General features: G+C 33.9%; 4 protein-coding genes and 2 long non-coding RNA genes across 10 annotated transcripts; 2 read left to right on the forward strand and 4 right to left on the reverse strand.

The window, feature by feature from the left end:
• Positions 1 to 870: 870 nt before the first annotated feature.
• LOC123718085 lies at positions 871 to 5,899 on the reverse strand. Of its 4 annotated transcripts, none has more exons than XR_006754914.1 (4): positions 5,764 to 5,899; positions 3,693 to 3,745; positions 2,035 to 2,122; positions 871 to 1,114 (listed from the first exon to the last, which is right to left on the reverse strand). It is a non-coding gene; the product is annotated as an uncharacterized LOC123718085 (long non-coding RNA). The 4 variants fall into 4 exon arrangements; XR_006754912.1 differs by lacking the exon at positions 5,764 to 5,899 and adding an exon at positions 4,348 to 4,405; XR_006754913.1 differs by lacking the exon at positions 5,764 to 5,899 and adding an exon at positions 4,237 to 4,374.
• A 1,238-nt stretch (positions 5,900 to 7,137) lies between these two features.
• On the reverse strand, positions 7,138 to 15,404 carry LOC123718073 (phosphate carrier protein, mitochondrial-like). Its single transcript, XM_045674461.1, has 9 exons — positions 15,281 to 15,404; positions 14,293 to 14,389; positions 13,511 to 13,613; positions 9,771 to 9,940; positions 9,067 to 9,228; positions 8,809 to 8,988; positions 8,293 to 8,430; positions 7,966 to 8,097; positions 7,138 to 7,461 (listed from the first exon to the last, which is right to left on the reverse strand). The coding sequence occupies exons 2-9, from the start codon at positions 14,383 to 14,385 to the stop codon at positions 7,369 to 7,371; spliced, it is 1,071 nt and encodes a 356-aa protein (XP_045530417.1). The 5' UTR covers positions 14,386 to 14,389; positions 15,281 to 15,404; the 3' UTR covers positions 7,138 to 7,368.
• Positions 15,405 to 18,000: 2,596 nt separating this feature from the next.
• On the forward strand, positions 18,001 to 19,478 carry LOC123718071. The gene is made up of 2 exons (XM_045674460.1): positions 18,001 to 18,240; positions 18,341 to 19,478. The coding sequence occupies exon 2, from the start codon at positions 18,366 to 18,368 to the stop codon at positions 19,458 to 19,460; it is 1,095 nt and encodes a 364-aa protein (XP_045530416.1). The 5' UTR covers positions 18,001 to 18,240; positions 18,341 to 18,365; the 3' UTR covers positions 19,461 to 19,478.
• On the reverse strand, positions 19,470 to 21,541 carry LOC123718084. The gene is made up of 3 exons (XR_006754911.1): positions 21,236 to 21,541; positions 19,948 to 20,001; positions 19,470 to 19,813 (listed from the first exon to the last, which is right to left on the reverse strand). It is a non-coding gene; the product is annotated as an uncharacterized LOC123718084 (long non-coding RNA).
• A 211-nt stretch (positions 21,542 to 21,752) lies between these two features.
• On the reverse strand, positions 21,753 to 23,649 carry LOC123718078 (transcription initiation factor TFIID subunit 10-like). Of its 2 annotated transcripts, XM_045674469.1 has the most exons (4): positions 23,552 to 23,649; positions 23,306 to 23,473; positions 22,534 to 22,793; positions 21,753 to 21,925 (listed from the first exon to the last, which is right to left on the reverse strand). In XM_045674469.1, the coding sequence occupies exons 2-3, from the start codon at positions 23,470 to 23,472 to the stop codon at positions 22,577 to 22,579; spliced, it is 384 nt and encodes a 127-aa protein (XP_045530425.1). In that variant the 5' UTR covers position 23,473; positions 23,552 to 23,649; the 3' UTR covers positions 21,753 to 21,925; positions 22,534 to 22,576. The 2 variants fall into 2 exon arrangements, with proteins under 2 accessions (XP_045530425.1, XP_045530424.1); XM_045674468.1 differs by having other exon boundaries at positions 21,753 to 22,793.
• A 731-nt stretch (positions 23,650 to 24,380) lies between these two features.
• LOC123718074 (ADP,ATP carrier protein) lies at positions 24,381 to 25,654 on the forward strand. The gene has a single exon (XM_045674462.1). The coding sequence runs from the start codon at positions 24,615 to 24,617 to the stop codon at positions 25,524 to 25,526; it is 912 nt and encodes a 303-aa protein (XP_045530418.1). The 5' UTR covers positions 24,381 to 24,614; the 3' UTR covers positions 25,527 to 25,654.

A 25,654-nucleotide genomic window follows, 5' to 3' on the forward strand; every position in this document is an offset into this window, starting at 1 on the left:
GCTAATATCTATGGTTATAGTTATATTAATCAGAGCCTAAAAGCAGAGAAAAGATTTGTTGACGATTTTTAACGACTCAAGTACGGCGTATACACCTGTCAAAAGTCTCAATATGTAATATTCAATGACAAAACTTAAAAAAACAATAGTGGATTTAATTTAAACAAAACACGCAACATCCGATTGATAACATTTGAATTGTCATGCATAATGGAAATCCGATAAAAGATCCATCTTATCTTTTATCTATGGTTTTTGCATACCATTGAAATATATATTTTAACGAGTATTTTATTATACTATTACCTATTGTAATGAATTCCGATTATTATTTTCGTTAGATAAAATGATGTTCATGTTAATTACTTTCTTCATAAGTTCCGGGTGTCTTCTGTAGATTTTTATAAAAACTTCCGATATTTAATAAATGATTTTTACGTCTATACAACAGTTTAGTTCCTTCCGTTTAAATTTAATGAATCATCCTTTCATTGCGTATTTTTACATACGTAACTTTAATAATTTATATTATTATATATTAAGTGATATAACTATTTATTTTTATAATTATCTGTTCGTACATATAGCGATAGGACAGTTAAGCACACGCGTTAATATCTATGCAACAACACAAGTTCACGGGGGTTTACTAATAAGAAATAAATTATCACATTGAACCGTTTTTACTTAAGAACTTCGATAAAAATGTAGTATTTGTTGTCTTTGGTTCAAAGGTTCAAAGGTTTCAGGCCATTTCAAATAGAATATTGTTTTATTTTTTGCTGAGACCTTATTAAATATGTAGGTATACATTTTGATATTATTACATTACTTCATTAAAAAAAATTGCATTTTCATTTAAAACACAACTTAACTAGGACTAGGTATATCTTTAATCGGAAATTTTATAACCGCAGATTGTATGTGTCGCTACAAAAGCTTGGTATTTATTTCTTGAAAATTGTTTTTATAAATGAAATCATTATAATTTATTTTCAAATTAGTATTTGATGTTCTTATATAATTATTAATGGTAATGGGTGAATCAGAAGATTGGATTATATCTCTAAAATCACAGCATTGTTCTCCCGTTTGGCACACCAATTGTATTGTCCTGAAAGTCGAAATAAAACGTTAAAAACATATTATTATGCGTCATTATCAGACACTGACAATTTACAACAGGTCCTAATCATTTACGAAAAACAAATGTTGTTTTCAATGAAAGCCCGAATAAAGCGTTGAGAGGAATTTAAACCGTTAATAAAGTTATAATTGACAATTATCAGGTTTACTATTGGTTTTATCATAGGAATCGCCATTATGTGTTGAGACAGCCATCTTGTGTGTCACTAGACGTAGAGTTTTCAGACAAGATGGCGGTTTATGATCAGCTAAATTAAAGTGATCTAAAATATACTGATTTATATTTTATCGGTAAGGAGTTTTTATTTCTCAGAGTTGAGAGCGGTTTAACTATTAAGGAATATTTTATTGGCATAAGTTTCCAAAAACAACTTTGTTTGCTGCCCATAAACAAAGCTTTTTCAAACAAATTTGCATATCTGCTTAATTTTTAACATAGATTCGAGAGACTGAGAGACGTACTGATGGACATGTCGCATCATAACATGGCAAGGACCTAAGGGTAAAAGAAAATTGGAAGACGATTATTCAATAGGAGGAAAAGAAGGTTGGAAAAAGCGGAAAATAATGGCGGTTTAGCGAGAAAAGTATAAGTCAAGACTGACATGACTAAAAACTGACCTGAAATTAATAATTTAAAAAATGTAGACTTAAAATTACTGACAGACATTGTTTGGAAATTATTAATTTTTATCGTGACACAAAATGCTTGAAATAAAAAGCTGACTTTTTAAATTAATTTCATCATTGTTTTTCCGGGTAATCTGGGACGACATAGCCTTAATCAATGGATACGTTTTTGCAAGTCTCGACTCGAATCTTTCCCTGAGTGTGCTTATTAATTACAGTAAAAACTGATATTAGTATAAAACATGAAATATAGATTACCCGTAAACATTCAAGTTACCAACATCAGGTGCCTTACATTGTCCTGGTTTTACACATTTCCCTATTGAACCGTTTGACATGCTGCACACTGGAAAAAAAGTATATGAAGAGATTTATAAGTGCCGGAATCTTTAATAGATTTTTTGCTATTTTAACTATCTAGCGGCCTTAAAGACATTCAGCAACAAAGCCGTAGCGTTTGTTACAACATTTAATAAACTGCCTGGCTAATGCTTAGTTAGGCCCTTCTTATGATAAATGGGGTGGTGTAGAAATAAAAGAGATGAAACATATGACGTAAAGAAATATATCATTAAAAATTAAATTCGATTAAGCTCGAGTCAGTCACAACTAAATTCACATTATTATTTTCAGTACACTCCTCCATTGTACTTATTGTTTTTCGTTTAACTTTGGAAAACACCATCAAAGTTGTGGTTTGCCGACGCTATATTGACAGTTTGAAGAGTTTCATTTCGAGTTTGAGCGTGGCAGAAAGTGGAACTAAATTTAAATTAACAGTCAACTGGCTGGGACATTAATTCAACGTCATTTATCCAAGTAACTTGCCTATCTGCTTGATCAACTGGTTGAATATCTTTCAGGCCTCTATTTAAACGGTGCTGCGACATACATACTAGCCAAGAGCCATGTGTGTTTTATGTAATGTTAGTCTCTGGGTTGGTTGAGAAATTTTTTCGGTAGTCGTTTTGTATTGTCAACAAATCTTGGTATGTTTTCTATTAAATAAATAAATATATCAATTAAATCCGGAATCATTAAATCTTCGCTGTCTTTACTATAAGTACAGTTGGAAACCTGTGATTTAATGAATGTTCCTATAAATACCTTTCAGATATAAATATAACTATATATTATATAATCTTAAAGAGCATCTATCAAAGTATGTACATTGTACGTGAGAAAACCGGCATGTTTCAAATCAAGAAGTCGATAACATGCGTCGGACATGTAATGGACTATTTAGGGAATTTTTACGGATTACTTGTACTAATAATGTTTTATATTGAAAATGTTGTTGAAAATGAACGTTTTCTATTAAAAAGATTCAATCAATACATATTAAGCCTAGAACCATCAAACTCAACCAAATATAAACTCCAAGCATGGCTATAACTGAAATATCAAAAAGCTCCAATATATATTTCATGGAAATTGGGCCAGGTATGGGATGCAACCTGTTCAGCCACACTGATCCCTTTCCATCAACAACAGAGCTGGGGCGGCTTCTGATGTGGCTGAAAAAGCTAAAGAATGCCAATACAGGGGTTTAGGCTTCAAATATGATTCAGTCCCATTTTGGTGTCGAATCCCTTGGTTTGTGGGAGCGCTTTAAGGCTTTTTACGGAAATATCAGAAAGGAAAGGGAGCTGGCAGCTTGGACAAACAATTAGTCTAGTTATTCCAAGGGGGAACGCTGCCAGTATCTTCGAAACCTTGCCTACAGGGTAACCTTTTAATAATATAATATATTTTAAGGTTAGTCATTGTTTTTTGTTATATTCATTTATGTTGGCAGTATTATGTTATTTTCTTCTATAAAGATATATAGCATCTATAAATCCTATTGTGGATTAAACTATATCGAAGCATAAAAGTAATAAATAGGTTTTAAGGTATATGGTTAAGAAAATTACCACCATTGTCAGCGTAACAGGCACCAATCAGGAAAGCCAGTGAAATATGTAATCTGAAACGAAAAACACATATAAAGTTCTTGAGCAATATGTATATGTCAGAATTTTCTAAGGTTAAAAGAGGCGGCCATGTCGGACTCGACGTGATGGGCTGGGCCAAATTAAAGCCCACACATATTATAATTGCCTATTTTACAGTGGGTTCGCCAAGATATCTGGGGCCCAAAATTCACTCTCCGTTTTATTTTGATTGACCAACTACATACCCTAACAAGACCTCCTCCTCCTCATCTAGGGCTTGATCGAATAATATAAAAAATTATGTACGTTCGGTACGGCTAGGTTGTCTTTTTTATACGCGCATGAGGTACGGCACCAATGTATTAGTGTGCCGATCGTTGTGAAACTTATGTGAATAGAATAAAAAAACATAGGCCAACACTAGCTCTGAGTTATACAGCAAATTATGCCACTTAAATAATTTTGTTTATAATCAAGTACGTCATTTAATGCTTAGTAATAATTCGTATTACAATTTCTTTACCTTACGATAATATAAACAAATCTATTGCACAGGGATTCGACTCCTCAGTAAACTTTCCGAATCACTTTACTAAAACTGTTAATCTACTTTTATAAACAATAGAACACTCACTTCATTTCAATTAACGCACAGGTCCGCTTTAATGTAAATACAAACGCAAACTATTTTAATATATGCTAGCTTCGGCGGCTGGGTTTAAATATTAATAACAATAATACAGTGGTACCTGTTTCGAGTGTTTTGATAGCAAGATTTGTGATACGATACACACTACACTAACAGATTCTCCAATGACCAGACCAATTTTACACACATATTAGTCCCCCGAGGCACGTTCCACGTCCTTACTTTTGTACATTATTTGACAACAATAATTCAGATCAAAATCGATGATACTTTAATATATCAATTTAAAATTTTATGTAACTTAACATAAAATTCTGGGGGTTTGCAAAAGATAGATTTAAAAAATCCAAGAGACCCATCTCGTAATTCAAATCCCGCATTGGCTGTCAATTAACTGTGTCATCGTACAGTGCTTATATTTAGGGTTATAGTTCTTATAATCAGAGCCGGATTTAGGGGCAACCGGGGCTACAGCCCTGGAGCCTCCACAAAAGAGGTGGCCCCACAAAAGAGACTATAAGAGACAAAATAAAATAGGTTACAATGTTTTGTAGTAAGTATAACATTATTTACGAATAAGACTATTTGACAGTGAGATCTGTTATATTTCAAATTTTGATTTCAAACATCACAGTTGTTAAAATAAGCACATACACATACTAACATGAAAATATGTTAGATACAGGATATACAAGTGTGTTTCATGAGAACTTAAGAGTAGTTCGATTGCGTGTGGCATATTTTTTATATTTGTCAGTATTCTGTTAGTAATAGTTATAAAGTAAGGCTGTGTTTGCCTGTTACAATGGTGTACAATTTTTATTATTTTTGTTGTAAAGAAGTTTACTATAAAGCCTGTTGGCCAACGATTAATAAATATTTTATTAAAAGGAAAATACGGATTCTGTTATTGTTGGTCTTCCCAAATGATAAGCGTGGTCTCTCAGTGATTTACGAAAAGGTCCATGGACGTTCTTATTTAAGACCATTATCACAAACATGGCAAGCCTATGTATTGTAGCGACTCCCACAAACGGAATAATAAAGTTAATTTGCTATTGGCTATCTTTGCTAGAGATTGGGTGCTAAAAGGAAAATAGAAATTCTGTAGGAACAGGTCACCAACCTTCTATCGTGGATTGGAGCACATTCAACGTTATAGACTATAACTTAACTTATATAAGGAAGACCTTCCTTCACTAAACAAAATTTGTCTATGTCTAATACAGTCATCTATAATTGTCTATTATTTTAATTTATATCTTTTTTATAATATTTATTTATTAACGCCTTATTTATGGCCAAATTTCAACTCAAATATTATAAAACCGTTCGCTACGACCAATTCTGGCTGAAGATTATTTCAAGTTTCAATGAACAGCACAGTTGATAGATACATACCAGCCGCCAAAAGCAGAGAAAAGATTTGTTGCTAATAATAACATCTATGATGTTTTTATTTAGTAGTTGGCTTAAGTAACAGTTAGTTATTAAGTAATGACTCTATTACAGCGTATACTCATGTCAAAAGTCTCAGTCAAACAGTAAATAGTGGATTTAATTTAAACAAAACACGCAACATCAGATTGATAACATTTGAGTTGTCATGCATAATGGAAATCCGATATAATATCAATCGTATCTTTTATCTATGGTTTTTGCATACCATTAAAATATATATTTTAACGAGTATTTTATTATACTTTATTACATTATTAACTATTGTAATAAATTCCGGTTATTATTTTATTTAAATAAAATCTATGTTCACACATGGTTATTTTAATTCACCAAATCATAAACGCGAATACATATTAATTACTTTCTTCGTAGGTTCTGTGTGGGGGGGGTTCAAGGTATACGTAAGCTGAATTACTGCAATTTATCCCCCCCCCTCCCCTTCCTCTTAGGACAGTTAAGAACACACGTTAATCTACGTTTGGCTGACACACAAACCGTGCAGGCCAAGGGAAAAAAAAACAAAAAAATATCTACGTTAAACAACACGGGGGGTTTACAAATAAGAAATAAATTATCACTGTACCACAAAGAACGGTTCTGTGGCCGTCGCTACACAATCTTATACTAGAATAATAAGTCCTGAGTACATACCTCGTTACAATATCGTCTTACCAGGAAGAAAGGCACACAATATTATCAGCCGTAAGGATTTGGAAAAATTCTATTAGTTTGGGAACAAAGAGAGGTTAGACTGATGCTAATACCTTGCCTCACGATAGTTCTCAAAAACGCACTAAACACTCACTATACTATTCTAAATAGTGGACGTAGCTATTATCAATTATAATTAACAAAAAGTATATATCAAAATAAAAATGTGTCTAGAGTAACCCAAGTAAATCTCAACAATGACTCAACTAATAAATGTAACGATCGGCCGAGGAAAAATATTTGGGATCACACTCATCAAAAATTATTCAATTGAAATTATGTATTTCGAACAACCACAGAACTGGCAATAAAATATATTTCCACAAACATCAGAAAAAACGTATCGAGATAATCCGGTTTTATTTAAATTAGGTATCAACTGTACAAGTTTTATCAAATTAGAGGGAGTTAGTCCATTGATCAAATAGTTTGTAGTTTTTTTATCCCTAACAATGTTGGTAAATAAGAAACACATTTGTATTTACAGAATTTAATTTATATAAAAAAAATATTAGATGTTAGAATAAAACACATTATTAAATTCTATAATTTATTATGTCAACTTTGGTTACACGGTAAACACTCAAAAAATGAAAGAAAATAAATAAAAATAATATTTATTAACTGAAAAATAAATTAACACGATTTATACTTATGGATCACAATAATACAATAACTGGCGGAGCGTGGAACAATTTTATGCCAAAAGGCGTGAATTTTTCTAACCGTACTACAAGTTTGATTAATCTGTGGCGTATTCAGACTACATGCCTGTGACGTTTGACAGTCAGCCACAGACTATAGAACCAAACGCATATGACAATTGACGCCTATTTACTTTGACTTCGCGGCTTCTTCGGCTTCGAGCCTTTTGCGCATGGATTCTGGCATCTCAGCTGGTGGTGGTCGGGGCATTCTCAGCCAAACCTACAAAATAAATATAATTAATACAAACTATCAAGTCAAAAGTCAAAATAACTTTTCTCATTATGAAGCGTAGAGCGGACAAGAAGAACTGGCAAGAAACTCTCCGCCACTCTTTTTAATCCCTAAGATATTAATCTCTTTGATATTAATTGATGTTGTGCCTGAGTTACATTGGTGTATAGTCAGAAAATAGTTTAGATATGTTCTAGTGACCAACTAAGCCGTGGTTGACACCGCACCAAGAAGTCCAGAGCATGATTTCCAAAACAATGAATATACTTGCTAGGCACAGACACATCAATGAAACAGCCATAAAACTGTTCCATTTTCCATTTCTAGTCTCCCAAACAATTATTGATAGATTGAATTTTTTTAACTATAAAAACAAGTGATAGAAATTTGTCATATTAGAAAAAAATTAGCTTTGTTTATTTTCTGTCCTGCCTTCAGACATAAGATAATAATTGTAATAAGACAAGTTACTTTAGTTAGCATCAGAATTACCTTAACGGCATCATAGATGAACCATTGCAGGGCAGTGAGGGTACCAATCATGACAATCCTAGGTCCAAGACCCTTCCATACTCCGGCCCAGCCGAGTTTGCTTATGATAGAACCAGCTGTGGCTGTCTTGTCCTGAAAAACGACGTCAAAATTAGCACTCAACTTAAAAAAATCAGCTCTCAGAACATTAACAGTTGTCAGCAAGTCGTAGGCGAAGAAAATATCTTTTAGTCAAATAAGTCAATGTGTGATTTGCCGTATGAGTAAATATTACATATGACTTTGGCTTTTTTGCTATTCTTAATTATTGATTCTAGTGGCCATTACCTGGTTCAGTTTGGATACAACGGTATCAGCAGGGTGGGAAACAATAGCACAGAAGACACCAGCAATGTAACCAGCGGCAAAGGTGACCACCAACTGTTCGCCCTTGGTGCATTGGTCACGGGGTTTGGGTACTACATACTGGAAAAGAGAAAATTAATATGTTTATAGGTCGGTAGTATTATATTATGACACAGTATAAATAAACCCTGTTTTTATAAGACTAACGTCTGTAATTTTATATGAAGATTTACAATATTTATTATCATTTCATTTATAAGTTTTAAGTCGATTAAGAAGACATTATGGCAAACATTGTGTACACAGTACATTAATATTTAATTACAATTAAAAAATTAAGCATACATAATACAAAACCAAAAAATATTATATTTAATAAATAGTTTTTGAATATGCTATCAGAGTGTGGTTGTTGTTAATAGTCAAAGTAAAAGAAAACATTTCTTTTTTTAATTTACCATACAGAAATACATTTGTTTAATTAAAAAATCAAAATACCTTGTACAACAGTTCCAAGGTCTTCTCAAAGCAAGCAAACTTCATCATGGTGTAAGGAATCTGTCTGCCCCAAAGTGGGACCAATCCCTTGTAGAAGGTACCGTAGCCCTCATTTTGGACCATCTTGGGCCATGCTTCACGCAGGGTAGAGGCAAATCCAGGCATGGTTTGGATTCTGACCTGGAATACATTGGTAAATTTACAAATTTTGCTAAACATTTTATTTATTCACAATATTGTAAAAGTAGAAATCCCTACCTTAGCAGCCTCCAAAGGTGACAGTGCAATATCAGCAATGAACTCAGCAGATGCAGACGCTGCTAAATATACGCCAGTTCTGTACGAGTACGCAGATTCTTCATCCAACATCCCAGAGTATAATACTTTGAAAACTTCATAGAAACCGAACTTGCATAATCCCTGAAAAAGTATGAGTGTTAGGAAAGGATAAAAATGCTATTGGTTGTGATAACCAACTAAATTTTCTCATATAAATGTCGTCCTCAAAGCGATCAGTAGGAACAATTGGATATTTGATATAATCATTGAATGCTTTATGCCCTATAAGAAATTAACCTCAAATATTTAATGTCAAGTCACAGTTATAAGTGTATATTTAAAAGTCCAAACGAGCTTAGATTGGATATGTAATAAATAACATATTTTTCATAGCAATTTGATTCATTCTTCATTATAGTAAAATACTGTATGTTTTAAAGCTGTGTGGTCCTAAAATGAAATCCAAGGCTAATCTTTTCCTTGTTCAAAACAGTCTACAAAAATGCCGGAAATAACTATTTCTTTAATTATTCAAATGACAGTGATAGGATAAACAATATTAGAATAATAAATTGTGTGTTTGTTTGCTTGTTGCTAGTAACTGAATTTTTTCCATGTATCTGTATTAGTAATGCAAAACAAGATTTAAAAATTCAAAACTTCTTAAGTTTCTGCTTGCTTACCTGCATGGAGTATCCGATGAATGTGGGCGCCCATCCCTTGGCGAGACCACGCATGCCTTCCTCGCGTACGGAGACCTTGAAACCATTGACCACATTCTTGTATTTCTCTGGGTCAACTTGTAAACGACACTTGACCAGGTCGAGTGGGACCACCGCCGTGTGTGTGATACCTGATGTATATAAATAAATTTTAAAATTAATTTCACAACATTCTAGTTACAACCCTTTATATGCCTCATATTATTAGGGATAGTCAGTAAGAATAACGGCCAAAGCAAGGTTTGCCTTTAAAATAGAATCAAATAAAAGTACTTTTTATTAAATTTACACAGGTTTTTTACTCGTTTTGTACTCAACCTTTTTTGTACCATGTACTAAGCATTTCTAAAAATTCTTATGACCATATGACAATATATATCTCGGCAATATTTCTGCAAGAGTATATGGCTTTTTTTTTTGTCTTTCCATGGTTTATACATGGCTTGGCTAGTACCTATGTCTGCAGAAAAATTTGGATTACGACCTTATTTCAATAGGCGTGATTCATTAGATATTTTAAGTCTGAAATTAAGATTCGAATAATCAATTAAAAACTTTACACGAACTTGTCAAAAAGTGACTTTGATCACATTTTTCACAAGATTAATTTGGACCAATGATACTAAAATAAGAAAAGCCACTTAGGCCGTAAAGCGAGACATCAATAATATGGTTAAGAAATATTGAAGTATTTTCGATTGCAAAGCGATCGTTCCAGCCATACGACTGATGAGATTCATCGGACACACAAAAATATTTGGCAATATATCCCGGCCATACTAAAAATATTGCCGAGTATTGCAGAGGATAAGCGAAATGCTGGCTGATGCTACCAGCCACACCAGTGTTGCCAGATCAGAGGATTTTCCCCTATATTTAGGGGTTTCTCAACCGAGTTAGAGGCAGAATAGGGCAATATTCGGGGGTTATTTTAGGGGAAATTTCAAAGACACGCTAAATACAGTTTTATTGCTATTGTATAATTCGTTCCTGATTTAGGAACTAAAATAACATATGAATACATCATAAAAATAGGAGCCGTGTGGTTAACCTTACTAATTAAAATAAAACCGTTTAACCTAAAACCGAATAAAACTTGAACCTGTCAATCCATTTTCTCATGCAGATACTTTGCGTAATGCCTTTCATTTCCGAACAATTCCGCCTTGGCCCATGCCACCATTCGCTTGGTGAGGGCATTCTAAGGGATTTCTGGGGGGAAATCAAATAACTCTAGGGGTACGTCGCCGAGACCATTTGGCTACACTGAGCCACACCCTTGCAGCTACACATTTTCGTGACTAAATGGACCGTTTACGATACAAGGTATCAGCATAGCAAGACTGCAGACTTGCAATAGTATTAAGCTTAAATAAGAGCTAATTATATTATAAGCCATACATCAATCAACACAGATTACGTCAAAACTGCAGCAATTTTTTTATCTTCAATCACGGACAAGGTCAGATAAAGATATCTTATCGCTTCGTTACACTAACACAATTAAAAAAAATTGTTTTCTAAACATATTATTTTAAATAAATTCCTTTATAACAAACATCCAAAATAACAATATTTTTATTGGTGTTGCATTACAAAGACATGTAAAGTGTTAATTAGATTATTATTTATATGAAACGGGTGTGAATACACGGCTGGACCTAACCGTAGTTAAAGTTTCGCTACAAACTTCTTAGGTCTGGGCCTCATATTAGTAGGTGAACAGCCTCCTGTGCCTGACACTCGACTTTTCTAGGGTCTAAGGCTAGTCGGTTTCCTTAAGATGTTTTCCTTCACCGTTCGAATTCTATAAGTCTATTGGTATACCCTCGAACCTACGACCTCAGAGATGAGAGTCACACAATGAAGCCACTAGGCAAACACCGCTCACACGATATATAGTATACAAATTAACCAAAACTTCAACTATTTATGCGCGGGATTCCCTTGTAAACACTATTCTGTTACTAAGGCTTGGCCCGAAGCCATTTCACCTTAACATAATTGTATGTAACCTTCAAAATCGTTATGTAAAAGTTGTGCACGTACAATACAGATATAGCTGCGAAGATAGGTTTCATTAATGAAGATAATCTAACGACTGTATTTGACAGTATTTATTTTACGATACATTTTGTGGAATGTAGTTTGATTATACAGTGTAAATACTGTATAATGACACTGACAGGACTGCTTTTATGGCGTTATAGAGAGTTGTCATTAAACGGAAAGGAGAAAACAATGTGTGCGTGTACCAGTGTACACACGTAAGAAGTGAAACTTCTTAATGACCTTATTTTTCGAAAACTGATCTACTATATGCAACTTTACAGAAACTGGTTGAATAAAGTTTAACATATTCTTTCATTATCATAGACATGAATACAAATAATACAATTATTTCATTTTACATTATTACTACCAAGATTATTACAGAATTTAATTTATTGTAATGGAATTATTACTATCATTGTTATCGTTATTATATATTTTTGTTATTAATGGCTTCGAATCAACCGTGGTAGGGACAAGAAAAATGTGATGGTAATTTTTTATCCAACACCAAGTGTCACTTCAAAAACTTTAAGATGATACATAACTGCCACTTATTAGTCACGGTCAACAAGAGTCTTAGAAAGTTCGTTCTCATCATCTGCACGATATCGACAGTCGATTTTATTGCGGGCTAATTGTCGTTATTGAGAGTGGATGCTATGTAGAATGTATCATTGAATGGAAGACAAGCTAAACCAACCAAAGCCAATTGATTTCGACGCTTTAGAGAGTTTGTTATCTAATCGAGGGACGTAACATGGACGTTACACTGTATATTAACTCCAAAAACGCTTTTTCCGTAATGGGATATGGATTATCCCGAACGAAAACATTTCTTATGAACGCTGAATTAAGAATAAGCTGTTACAGCATGTCTAACTTTTATAAAAACAAATGAAACTCAAAATGAACGGAACTTATTTCGATTTTCATTAATATCTAGAACGATTCATGAGGATTGATATATATCCGCGCCAACAAGGCCACACAAATAAACAAGTTATAAAAATTATAATCAATATGTAGTCTCGATAATTTAATTAGCACACAAAATATAATTACGCTTACAAATCAATCGAGTTAATTAGCACTGTAATATTGTATCGTAATGTTTGACTGAAAACACTATCTGTGGTTCATGACGATGTTATAACGACTTGTTCAACGAAACACACATACACCAAATAATAATAACAACAATCAAAATGAAAATAACAATTTTTGAAGTGAAACTTCTTTATCGGCGTTTTAAAAAAAATTACCGTCACATTTTTCGGTTACGCGTCACATTTTTCGTTACGCGCCATCTATTTCTTGTCCCTACCACAGTTGATTCGAAGCCATTAATAACAAAAATATATAACAACGATAGTAATAAATCTATTACAATTAATGAAATTCTGTAATAAATCTTAAGTAATAAGGTAAAATGAAATAATCGTTTTATTTGTATTCATGTCTATGATAATAAAAGTCTTTTGTAAAACCTTATCTAACTTAACTTTAATTAACCAATTTCTGTAAAGTTGCATATAGTAGATAATAAAGAAGTTACACTTCTGACGTGTGTACACTAGGGAGCCACTGCACTAAACATTATTTATAATAAAGTATTCTCTGTGTTTCAAATATGAACAATAACTTACCGCAAGATAAGATACCGCCGAGTCCGCAAAGTGCAAAGTATTTGGGCGATCCAAACTCGCAAGAGTCCTCTTGGGGCACAGCTGTCGCAGCCGCCATTGCTCCCTTGGAAGTAAAACAAAACGTAAATTCACTTCATCACAATACAATAATTTTATAACAACAGTTCTGTTATCTGTGAGTCAACTATGTAGCTGTCTGTTACTATCAAACTTAATAATATAATATTTAAAAATCTTGACAAGCAAATTTAATTTGATCAAAAAAGTACAAATTTCAATTTATAGTATCAAGTATATAGTAATCAATATTTAAGTAATTCAATTCAAGAATAAACTAGAATATTATTCAATTGTAGTCTGTGTTCCTTAGGCATAACTACAGCACAGACTAATACCTCAGTTCGGGAGTATACATAAGGGTAGTGCAATATATAGAGATACTAACTTATACATATTGTGACTATAGCTAAATCACACACATGCCCTCAGCTCTCATAATCTCCTGGTCATTGGGGAACAACACCCGCTGATGGTACGCTACTGTTTCCAGTAGTGGCAACTTAAATACCACCAACCATCAGCTGATAACACCCTCCAGCTGTATTTCACATCATCGGGCAATGTAACAACATTGTTTGTAATTATTACAGAAAATGTATATAGATGTTTAAGAATTGAACTATCAGCTGCCAAGAATATAAACAACCTTCGTTCCTATCCAGTAGAATTGATTTGACTCAAATGGCCATATCCAACCACTAAGTACTTATGAAAGGACATACCTGTTCTGAAGCAATGGTTGGCTCGCAGCTGACTTGTGACAGTGGGCCACGGAATGGCGAGTTCCGCGCCGTCTCCAATAGGGATGAGAACATTTTACTGAAAGCCAGAATAAATTTTAAATAATTTAAATTTAACAGCCAGAATTTCTGCAAATTATCTAATGCGGTATGAGGATTCTGTAGAAATGTAATTATCTACTTGATTCCTCCATCAAGACTGACTTGAACTAAGATAACATTTCAATATGATATTTATGTGTACACATATAGATATATAATAACATGAATGGTTGAAATGCCCTCAGCTCTCATAATCTATTGATCATTGGGCAACCACACCAGCTAATGGTACGCTACTGTTTCCAGCAGTGGTGACATAAATACCACCAACCATCAGCTGATAACACCCTCCAGCTTTATTTCACATCATTGGGCAGTTATTTAAAATGTATAAAGTGATGTAAGTACAATCAATGTTAGAATTGTAAAAATTGTTACAGTATTTGGCAGCAATTCCTTATTCTTCTTATACAAGTTAACTTCCAAGTTCATTCTGTCAAGCGTGAACAGTGATAAAACAGATGACGCGCTTGGCATTGAAATATACTTTACAAAATTTGGGATAAAGCTAAAATATATGGCATAATTTATGCCGGTATAACCTTTCTTCATGCGTTGGAAACGTTCAGATGTAACTGGCTTCAACTGATCGATACCGGACGAAACTGGGTGGTACATAACACTTCAATGCGACAAATTAAGTTATTAAGTAATTTCAAATTTTCTTATATTACATAATGACTTAGATATTAAAATTAATGTAATAATTATGTAGACTTAGAACAAGGTCACGTGTTATAATTCCATTGTGTTACGTAAGGTAAATTTTGGCAATTCCATGGAAAAAGTCAGGTAATATGAATTACATAATGAATTAAAGTATCTAATGTAGTGAATGGATGTATCAAAAATTATGAAATAGACTTACATGTCTATAATCCGATGTAAAACTTTTTAACACACACCTCACCGCGCTTGTGGCACAGTGACAAAAGGAAACGGGATCGGCGATGTCAGCGCCTCATCGGAAGTTACATAATCACGTGGAAACTCTTGACAAGCCGCAACTCTCCGGCGGCATTTCATTCCATAGATAAACAACTACGAACAGGCAGAGATAACAAATGTAAAAGAATGTATGAAATAATATTAATATAAAACCAAATTAAATTAAAGCATTTTTATAGATAATAAATTACCTCAAAGTATTGTTGTATGCTATGAACTTTACTATTATGTAACTACAATAGAAATACAGTTGTAAACTAGGCAGCGCTATAAATAAAACATAATCTATGTTTTCTCACCAAACCCGCGAAAATTCAATTAGTATCCATACAGGTTTAATTAAATAATATGCGACATCCTTTCTGCTATATTAAACTGATAATTTGCTAAATTTGTCGAATCACGGCTCCATCTTAAAGCAGCTCGATTTTTTTATATCGTTCTTTACGACTCGTATGTAGTAAACTCAAGTAATCTGACCCTTAAAAAAAATTAAAAACTGATAACATTACATGCATGATGTACCTAAATAATATTGTCTCAGCTCCTAGTGGGTCCCAGCAGAATATTAAATTAGGTTAGTTTTTTTTTTATTCTAGAGGCTTTTGTTAGGTTAGGTAGAAGCCAAAAATTCCTTCTTTCATTTCACAAATCATGATGTTTTAATTAATTTCTATGGAGCAAAAGAGCCTGCGCCACCATATTATTGCATTAACACCAATGCCGAGTGATAAAAATATATAGAAAAAAAAATTGAGCTGTTTACGATGGAGCCGTGATTCGACAAATTTACCGATAATTTCGCTTAGTTCACCTAGGTTAAAAAAAAACAAAATTATATATTCTCTTAATTTTTGGTTCTATTAACGAGACTTGACGCAATAAATGAAACCGAGTGTGGAAAAGTATTATTTGTTTAAAATCATAAGAAAAGTAAAGATAAGTATACCTGCATTCTCCTTGATATCACTTTTTTCCACACAATAGACTTCTTAAGTTTTAAGAGTATTTCTGGATCAGGACTCATTCTAGTTTTATAAAAGATATATTGTTTGAGATAGTACGAAAGTAAAAAAGCATTTCAATGACAGATAGAGTTCTTTTTTTAATTCTATGAAACAGAAAGAAGTATTTATATCAGAATATTTGTAATCAATAAGTACATATTCGATATTGTTCCCACTTAACCTTAAAACAGTCGTGGATGTTGACGATCGCCCCAGAGTCTGGAAATGCAGCCGAGAGATTCAGTCGCGTTACTTCTGTATACTGGAGCATATCCAAGCACCAGGATCGTTTAAATATTCATTTATATTATAATAGGCCTTAGCAAGCAGTTTTACTTTAATCGATGACGATCCTTGAAAGTTTATGAAGTTGATGTATGTGTGTGTGTAATAGCTACACCCAGGACATGAATCTCCTGAATCACCTTTAATGGGGCACTATCAAGTGTATTTTTAATGTTCTCTACACTTAGGCTGACACTAGCAGTGCTACTTGGATGTAATTAATAATTTATCGGGATTCTGAATAATCACATTTCGCTTTGATTAGCTTAATACCATTCAAAGTCAAAATAACTTTATTCATATAGGTAAACAAGTACACTTATGAACGTCAGAAAAGAAGATAAAATAATTGTAGATTTACATTTACTACCGGTTCGCAAGTCAAGGGCGTAGATCGGGCAAGAACTGGCAAGAAACTTTCCGCCACTGCTATTAATCGCCAAGTTTTGAGTCATATTATTTGAACTGGAGCAAATCAATCCCAAGGATTAGGATCATTAAAATGATCGTCAAATTTATAAAAACCTTTATGGATTAATGTACGTTTGACGAGAGCTTTGAATTTATTTAGTGATCTTTGAAGGCACTCTTCTTAAAGCCTCAGCTAACATCGGAATACTGGACGTTGACGTTAAGTTTCGCGGTCATTTGGGAGGGAAGGCTAAATTAGTCTCCAAAAAGCTAAGTGTGCTCAGCAAGGAGACACGGTACTTCGCTCCGGGCCACCGCTTGCATATCTATAAAGCGCATATTCGGCCCCGTGTGGCTTGAATTAGTCGGCTCTTTATCCCCCACATTCTGTGGCGTTGCGCAGAGATGTGGAGGCTCTCTGCATCTTCTACTGCATTTACCAAGGAGGGTACAGAGGAGTTATTCGGTCTAATACCTCCAGGAGAGTTTCACTATCGGACGTCAAGGCAGAATACAAAATACCATCCGTTTCACCTCGACGTCTGTCGTTCCACAACTGAGCCCTATTAAGGCAGTTTTTGCAGCGCACCACTGCTATATGGAACCAGCTGCTCACGGAGTATTTCTGATCCAATTCGACTCAGGCTCCTTCAAGAAAAGAGCGAACCATTCTTAAAAGGCCAGCAACGCACTTGCGAGCCTTCTGCCAATATGAGTGTCGATGGGCGGTATCACTTAACATCAGGTGAGTCTCCTGCCCGTTCGCCACCTATTACATAAAAAAAAACCTATTGAAAGTGATTCTGGTGTGCTATAATTTTGATGCAGGTTTACGTGAGATATTTTCTGTAAAGCCTACTTGAAATATGTGTAAAAACAACCAAAAAATCACATTCTCTAAATAATAGAACTTAAAGTAACATAACTCATTTGCATTAGATAATTAATTAAATAATAAATTAAATAAAACACCATTTACCGGTGAGTGAGTGAGAACATATTGGCAATCGAGCCTAAATCTAACATTGAACATTACCTATGTTTTTTTTATAAATCCATAGATCCTCTAAAAATACTTCCGTCACCTTTTCTGCTTGTAAATTATACGTCATACGAAACATACTGTCAAAACATGCAAAATATTATAAAAATCAACAGAAAATTGCAATCTTAAAAGGTATGATTCTTTTAATTTTAATGTACGAATCTTATCCATGACCATGACAATTTAACTAATTCCCATAATTAAGAAGAGCCTTAGTCAACTTTTGTTACAGTTTCACAAATGGATTAAGAAATGAAATGCCAACTTGCAGCCAAAACAAGAAATGCACACATAATAGAATAAAATGTCACAGAGTTCCGATCTCACCACGTCCCTGTATTGACAGCCACAGAATACCACATTTTAACCCACAATTTTGCTCTCCAAGATGCCATAACCCTTTCATACATCCCCATTATCCAAATCCCGCTCATTGTATGGCATCAGTCAAAAAGTGTCACAACTGTTCAGATGAATCAGAGGATGAAGAAGCAAAAGAAAACGTAGAGATAATACAATGCCCATATACTGCTTCCACGCAGGTCGTGGATGGTCAAGACGGAAATACTAAACTTAAAACCTGCTGTGTCCGTAACGCCGATTCCAAAGGGTCTCCACAAATTTTGCCTCCAGGATTCAAAGCTCATATATCCGTTGATATAGCTGACCCACAATCTTCAGTAACACAGAGGCCAGAAGTGTGCTGCCGCGCTAAAAAAAGCTTGGAAAACGTGTCCAACCAGAAGCAATCCCCTAAAGAGACTTCAACGCCCAAATCAAACGAACAGGATTCAAAAAATCCTGAAATATGTTGCGCAAGATCTAAAAAAAAATTCCAAGCAATTGAAGCACAATCTAAAGTATCAGCTCAAAGTTTTATTAAACACGATACTGATTCAACTGTAATCAAGCATATTGATAGTGAAGCTTTGTCACTACAAAGCGTAGAATCAGACGATAATGTATCTGAAAAGCCATGCTGTGCTAGTGCCTATCCTAGAATCAAAACAGAACCAATTTTGCCACCAAAAGGTATCAGTGGAACCTCTAGACCGGGCTACGTTGTGAATAAAGAGAACCCGGATCCAATACCAAAAGAAATACCATCGGAATGTATGACTGACGGTGGATGCATTCATGGCATTTCCAGCATAATGCCAAATGCGAAACAAAAGAAGGAAAGCACTTGTCTTTGTGGTGCAAAAAGTAAAAAGGAATCTCATGTGTGTGATGCAAGCAAACTTTTGACTGGTCAGAAGAGTTGCCCATGTAGATATCCACCAGGTTACAGCCAGTTCAGCTGTTCTGGCAACATTACCGGGGTATGCAAGTGTAATGGGGAATTTAAATAAATAAACACATAAATGTAATTATTTTTATTTTTGACACATGACATAGCATGTGTCAATTGTCATTAACACAAACTATTAAATTTACGTGGATACGATTTTTCCAAAGTTAATTTCCATACATTTGGTAAATTAACTGCAATATTTAAACGATGTGAGTACGTCATTTCGTTTACTTCCATACAAAGTTAAGATAATATTAAAAACACCAAAAAATGCGTTCTAAATATTATATATCTTTTTTCATTAAAGCTTTGTAGAAAATTTTAGTTTACGTTTTTTCTTTTTATCCACTAATTTTTTCTCCTCAATGAATTTACAAATAATCGGGGTAGATTTATCGGCGGTTGATGTATCTGCAAATGAATATTATTTCAATATGTAATATGTAGATATTATTTTTTCAAAATAAATAATTTGCAAAATCTTTGATCGGGAAAGATGCTTAACATAAAATAAATAAGGCAGTTAATTATAAAACAAGATATACCGGTAGTTGTTTTGTCCTTTGTGAATTTATTTCGTTCAACGGTTTCAGCCTTGCCTGTAAAAATACTACGAAAATAAAGTAATACGTAAATACTACTGTAGGAAACGAACTTTAACGTAAACTATGACTCCCGTATGTCAAAATCATACATTTTTGACGTAACATAAGTTTTGGTCAGGCTATATTATATTTTTTTTTGTAAAGGGAGAAATTTTGCACATTTAGAAATAATTATTACTACGAAATTCCCTAATTATAGCCACTGGTGAAGAATTTTTAATTTTGCTTCAGGGTATTGGTTGTGACATAAGCATATATATTTATAAGCATAGTCTGTATAGCAACGCACATTGACCAATTCGATTCAAAGAAACTCTAAAAGGCCAGCAACGCACTCGCCAAGGCACCGTAAACGCCTAGTGCCAACGGTACCACTAGCTGACGTGGTAATTCTCATGTCTCTTGTAATATATTATAAATAAAAGATGCCGATGCCGTATTAAACCAATTTTTTTAATTAAAATTTGTCAGCGCTAAAAAAAGTCTGTTCTTATGTTGATGCGTTAGAAATTATACTTCTTTGGGGTAACAAGATAAAAATCAATTCAGAAATTTTATTCTACGTTTGTAGAAACAACGACACCAACAATAGAAAAAGGTATTTAATACATTGACATGGAAATGGACAAGACACATTATGAGAGAAGATAAATGGACGATAAAAGTGACGGAATGGCTTCCTCGCTATGACAAAAGAAAACGAGGAAGACAAATAAAAAGATGGGAAGATGATGTGCGAAGAGTTGCTGGCCCTGTGTGGATGCGTAAAGCTAGTATCAGGGAAGAGTTGAAGCCCTTACAGGAGGCCTATGTCCAAGGACAATCTGTATAACAGAAATCAACCAGCTTGCCGATTAATTATTAATATTTATTTTAGTGTAAATTTTTTAGTGTTTAAATTTTTTTATGTACTAGTATAAAAATTACAACAATAACAATTATTATTATTAATACAGTTGAATTGAAAGTTTTATTATAGTACTAGTTAAATAAAGTTTATTTAGATATCACAAAAAAACTAAAATGTTGGCTCACTTGGCTAACTTCAGGGTTTAACGACGGTTTGCGCGCGCATCGTTTACTCTCATAATTTTTCCCTAACGCGCCAAAAGAAGTATCATTTCAAAAATATTTGGGACTTCGTTTGTCATATCTAGCGCCGAATTAAAAACGCAACTCCTACTCTTTTAGAAACTTCGGAGGTTAGCAACACTGCTAATGAACTAACCGTGTATTTTCTGGATCTGTGTTCTCAATGGCTTTAGAAACAATCGGATTGGATGACTTTCACGAATAAATCCATGCCTTGTCATATCAACTGATGCTGTCTCCTTCTGTATTAGCTTTTGTAAGAAATTTCTTGTCCCCATCGGCATTTGTGGTGTCGAATTTTGTGGTTTGGGGTTCACACTCATTTTATTATTTTTACAAAAATTTGTTGTTCACAAATTCAAATGCTCGCCATTTTGACGTTTTATAAAATATCGTAAATTAATCTATGATATCCATAGAGAGTATGAAGTCTCGTAATCCCGTAGAGTATGAGGTATAGACCATAAACCTCTGTTTCATTTTTCTCTATCGTAAAAGTTCTTCAATGACGTTTACAGGAATTATACCACAGTTATATAGAAAATACACATAATTTCTAATATTGTTAGCTAAAAAAAGCTTTTTAATATATCCAACATGAATTTTAATATTGAATAACTGTTGTTTGTGATAGTAAAAAATACAAATTTATAAATCAATCCATTTATTTAATTACCTTAAATCTCTAATAACATAATTTATCAATTAAAATACAAAATCTGTAGGGCAATCATTTTAATTCTCCCATTGTATCCAGTCTTAAATACATTTTGAACATCACATCTTGATAGCTCATTCCTTTGTTGTCCTGGGTTCGAATCGGAGACTAGAACAAGGGAATAGCTAATTAATTTAAAACCAAAAAAAATCACCTATATTTAATGATATATTTTTCTACTCTACAGATGTGTACATGTATTAAGGTATATACTAGCACTAAATCAGATGTACAACTGGGGTCCTAGTCTAAGGTTAAGATTCAGAGTCTAGATTTAGCACCAAGTATAACTTCTGTATGTCTTAAATGATTTTGATTTATAGGAATGATAGTTCACACTACACCCAGCCCTGTACCTTATTTTTAGGACTAGTCAACACCTACCTGATTTTGCTATTTGCTATTTGCCTCACACCACCTATTTGCTATTTCTTACCAAAACATGCCGATCATATGACAAGAAGGACAATGATAACCTGTGTACTATATTATAGTTTTTTTAGCTATGTAAATAATGTAATGTATGTATATGTATTAATATGCTAAGATGTAAGCAAGCTTCCACCATAAGATATAAGATATAACTTGGTAATATAAGTTGTATATTATATTTGTGAAGTAATTTTGATTACAGTTTAGAGTTGTACAACAGATTTAGCAGCATAACCTTTTTCTCAACAGTTTTATAAATATTAAATTTATCATTTTTCACTTACAAAAAATACACAATTTGAGATCAAAGTTCATCTCACATAAAATTCACACAAAATAGTGTGGTTTCTTTGCAACAATTCCATATTCTTGTAATGCTGGCACTAAGTCTTCCATTGTCATTACATATTTCTTTTCTTTTGGTCCTTTTTGATTTTTGCTCATTGATATTTGGCTGGAGGTCCTCATTTTGCAGTGCTGGAGAGCATCATTTGCAATATCAGAGAGAAATTTCTGTGCCGCTAGTGCTATGAGGCGGATAAGCCTGAAAACATAGATTAAGATTTACCTCATTCATAATCCATAACGCATTGCATTTAAAAGAGTTAGGATCATCAACAAGCTCAAATTGTTTATAAATCAACAGATTGGAAATCAATTTCAACTTTTATTCAGACTCTATTACTGACTATTAACACAATAAAATGACTTCAAAGCTCAATGCCAAAATAATGTTAGTAAATCTGCATAATGAAGTCATTCTCATTATTAATTGTTTATTTATTATTAATAATTATAACTATTGATATAACATAAATATTAAAAATTAATAAAAGGTAAATATTTATGGTAGTAATTTTACTATCTTGATTATTGAACAATGTAAGCGAAGTTAGGTTTTATTCAATAGTTATATAAATTATTAATAGTTTTTCCTTTAATTATGCTTTCCTTTTGACTTTGGTCTACTGTTATGCTAATGTATAATATAATCAGTACTTATTTGTTATTAAACCAATTAGTAAATAAATTGACAAAAAATAATGTTCAAATTACCTCGGATCTTGCGATTCGAAGCCAGACATATTCAAGTAATAAGCAACTACAGAGTCGGGAACTGAAGGTGTGTAGTTTTCAAGTTGCAAGAGAAAGTCACTCAACGCGTGACCGACGCCCCCATCGTCGTCACCAACAGATGGAGAGTTCATACGACTCATTTGCATGCTGTGGATATTAATAATTAGACTTTATCACATTAATAACATAATAAATACAAATTCTCAGTAAATAGCTAACACTCACCCTTTCTTCGTACAAAGAATAAAAAATTGACTATAGATACATAATGCTCTACAGATGAAACCGTAAACAAACCCACAGATATTTTTTAAAGCAATACGTATATATATGCAACACAGAACTCATCACGGAGAATGTTAAGCTTTCGGTAATACAACGATGCAGTATTAAATTAAAGGAGTTTCTTTACCAATCAAATCACACTCCTATTACTCCTAAACAACGTACATTTTGTATAATATGTTAACCTTGTTACTTTGTTGTTTCCGTTGCTGTTATTTGGACATGCAATCGATAATATATATTATTACATTTAACTGTGTTTTCTTATAAAGCTTAATATAATTTTCAATAAAACACTACTTGGCACAGGATCATTTTAAATTCGGGTAGTATCTGTGTGGTAACGAAACGCAAAATAAGTTTAATCTTTTGATGTTACAATACCAAAAATTTTATTTTACGGCACGGGTACTTTATCTTTAAATGGATCATAAATTGTAATATCAGATCTTGCCTTAAAAGAATATATTGTAACTTTTCATTCTTTAAAAAAGTTATACGGTCTGTTTAATATTTTTCGCTCAATTTATTTATTTCGTGTTACACGAAAATATATTTTATTAAAACGTTATTATTTTTTTAATATTAAAATATTGAAATATAATTCAATATTTTGTTATATTAGACAATAAATAGTTCATATCATGTTATATTTGGTTATGTTATAATGGTTTTACTAATCTAACCCATAATTATTAATTATTGGTAATTTTAAAAATTGTTTGGCAACATTGACCTCGTGTTAGTTTGCCGTTAGGTTGGCAACTCTACCCCTTCCTTCCTTCTTTTGCGCCGCTCCACAAGGCAGAACAGCGAGTGAACGTGATCGATCGAATTTCAAAAAAGGCACACACCTACCCCTGTGCTTCCCGTGATCACGAAATAACTCTATATCTCCTGACTTAAACATCGGGAGTTAGTGTTTCGTGATTTAAGTCCAAACAGTGAGTTCAAGACTCGACGCCTTCAAGGCCTATTACCTAACGAACCACATTGAAGAAAAATGTCCGGCAAGGGAGGATTAGGCGATCCTGTCGCTTTCGCGAAGGACTTCATCGCCGGTGGTGTGTCCGCCGCTGTCTCCAAGACCGCAGTAGCTCCGATCGAGCGAGTAAAGCTGCTTCTGCAAGTCCAGCATGTCTCCAAGCAGATCGCCGAAGACCAGCGCTACAAAGGTATCATTGACGCTTTCGTCCGCATCCCTAAAGAGCAGGGTCTGCTCTCATTCTGGCGTGGTAACCTTGCCAACGTCATCAGGTACTTCCCTACACAAGCTCTCAACTTCGCCTTCAAGGACAAGTACAAGCAGGTGTTCCTTGGTGGTGTCGACAAGCACACCCAATTCTGGCGCTACTTCGCCGGTAACTTGGCCTCCGGAGGTGCCGCCGGTGCCACATCTCTATGCTTTGTATACCCACTCGACTTCGCCCGTACCCGTTTAGCCGCTGATGTCGGTAAGGGTGATGGCCAACGTGAATTCAGCGGTCTTGGAAACTGTCTGTCTAAAATCTTCAAATCTGATGGACTCGTCGGTCTCTACAGAGGATTTGGTGTGTCGGTACAGGGTATCATTATCTACCGTGCCTCATACTTCGGTTTCTACGACACAGCCCGTGGTATGTTACCTGACCCCAAGAACACACCAATTGTAATCAGCTGGGCCATCGCTCAAACTGTCACAACTGTTGCTGGTATCATGTCATATCCATTTGATACCGTACGTAGGCGTATGATGATGCAGTCTGGACGTGCCAAGGCTGACATCCTATACAAGAACACCATTCACTGCTGGTCAACTATCGCTAAGACTGAGGGCGGTGGTGCCTTCTTCAAGGGAGCCTTCTCAAACGTACTAAGAGGCACAGGAGGTGCTTTTGTGCTTGTCTTATATGATGAGATCAAGAAAGTTCTCTAAATAATGTAAGAATTGTTACCATTGTGATTTAAAATCAGCCACTCCTTCAAATCATGTATTATTAGATCAAAAATGCATCCTAGTAACTTATTTTTAGTTAAATAAAGTGTTATACAATGATTCCAGTT

Source organism: Pieris brassicae, chromosome 14 (genome assembly GCF_905147105.1).
Source record: "Pieris brassicae chromosome 14, ilPieBrab1.1, whole genome shotgun sequence".
Taxonomy (NCBI): Eukaryota; Metazoa; Arthropoda; class Insecta; order Lepidoptera; family Pieridae; genus Pieris; species Pieris brassicae.

Bases quoted from the DNA above. Each gene is read 5' to 3' on its own strand.
- LOC123718078 (XM_045674469.1), bottom strand. From the start codon at position 23,472: ATGCAAATGAGTCGTATGAACTCTCCATCTGTTGGTGACGACGATGGG. The intron at 22,794-23,305 runs GTAATTTGAACA...CTATGTTTTCAG, and splicing joins TTCGAATCGCAAGATCCGAG to GCTTATCCGCCTCATAGCAC.
- LOC123718073 (XM_045674461.1), bottom strand. From the start codon at position 14,385: ATGTTCTCATCCCTATTGGAGACGGCGCGGAACTCGCCATTCCGTGGC. The intron at 8,431-8,808 runs GTATTTTGATTT...TCTCTTTTCCAG, and splicing joins CCTTGGAACTGTTGTACAAG to TATGTAGTACCCAAACCCCG. The intron at 7,462-7,965 runs GTAATTCTGATG...TTTATTTTGTAG, and splicing joins TCATCTATGATGCCGTTAAG to GTTTGGCTGAGAATGCCCCG.
- LOC123718071 (XM_045674460.1), top strand. From the start codon at position 18,366: ATGCCAACTTGCAGCCAAAACAAGAAATGCACACATAATAGAATAAAA.
- LOC123718074 (XM_045674462.1), top strand. From the start codon at position 24,615: ATGTCCGGCAAGGGAGGATTAGGCGATCCTGTCGCTTTCGCGAAGGAC.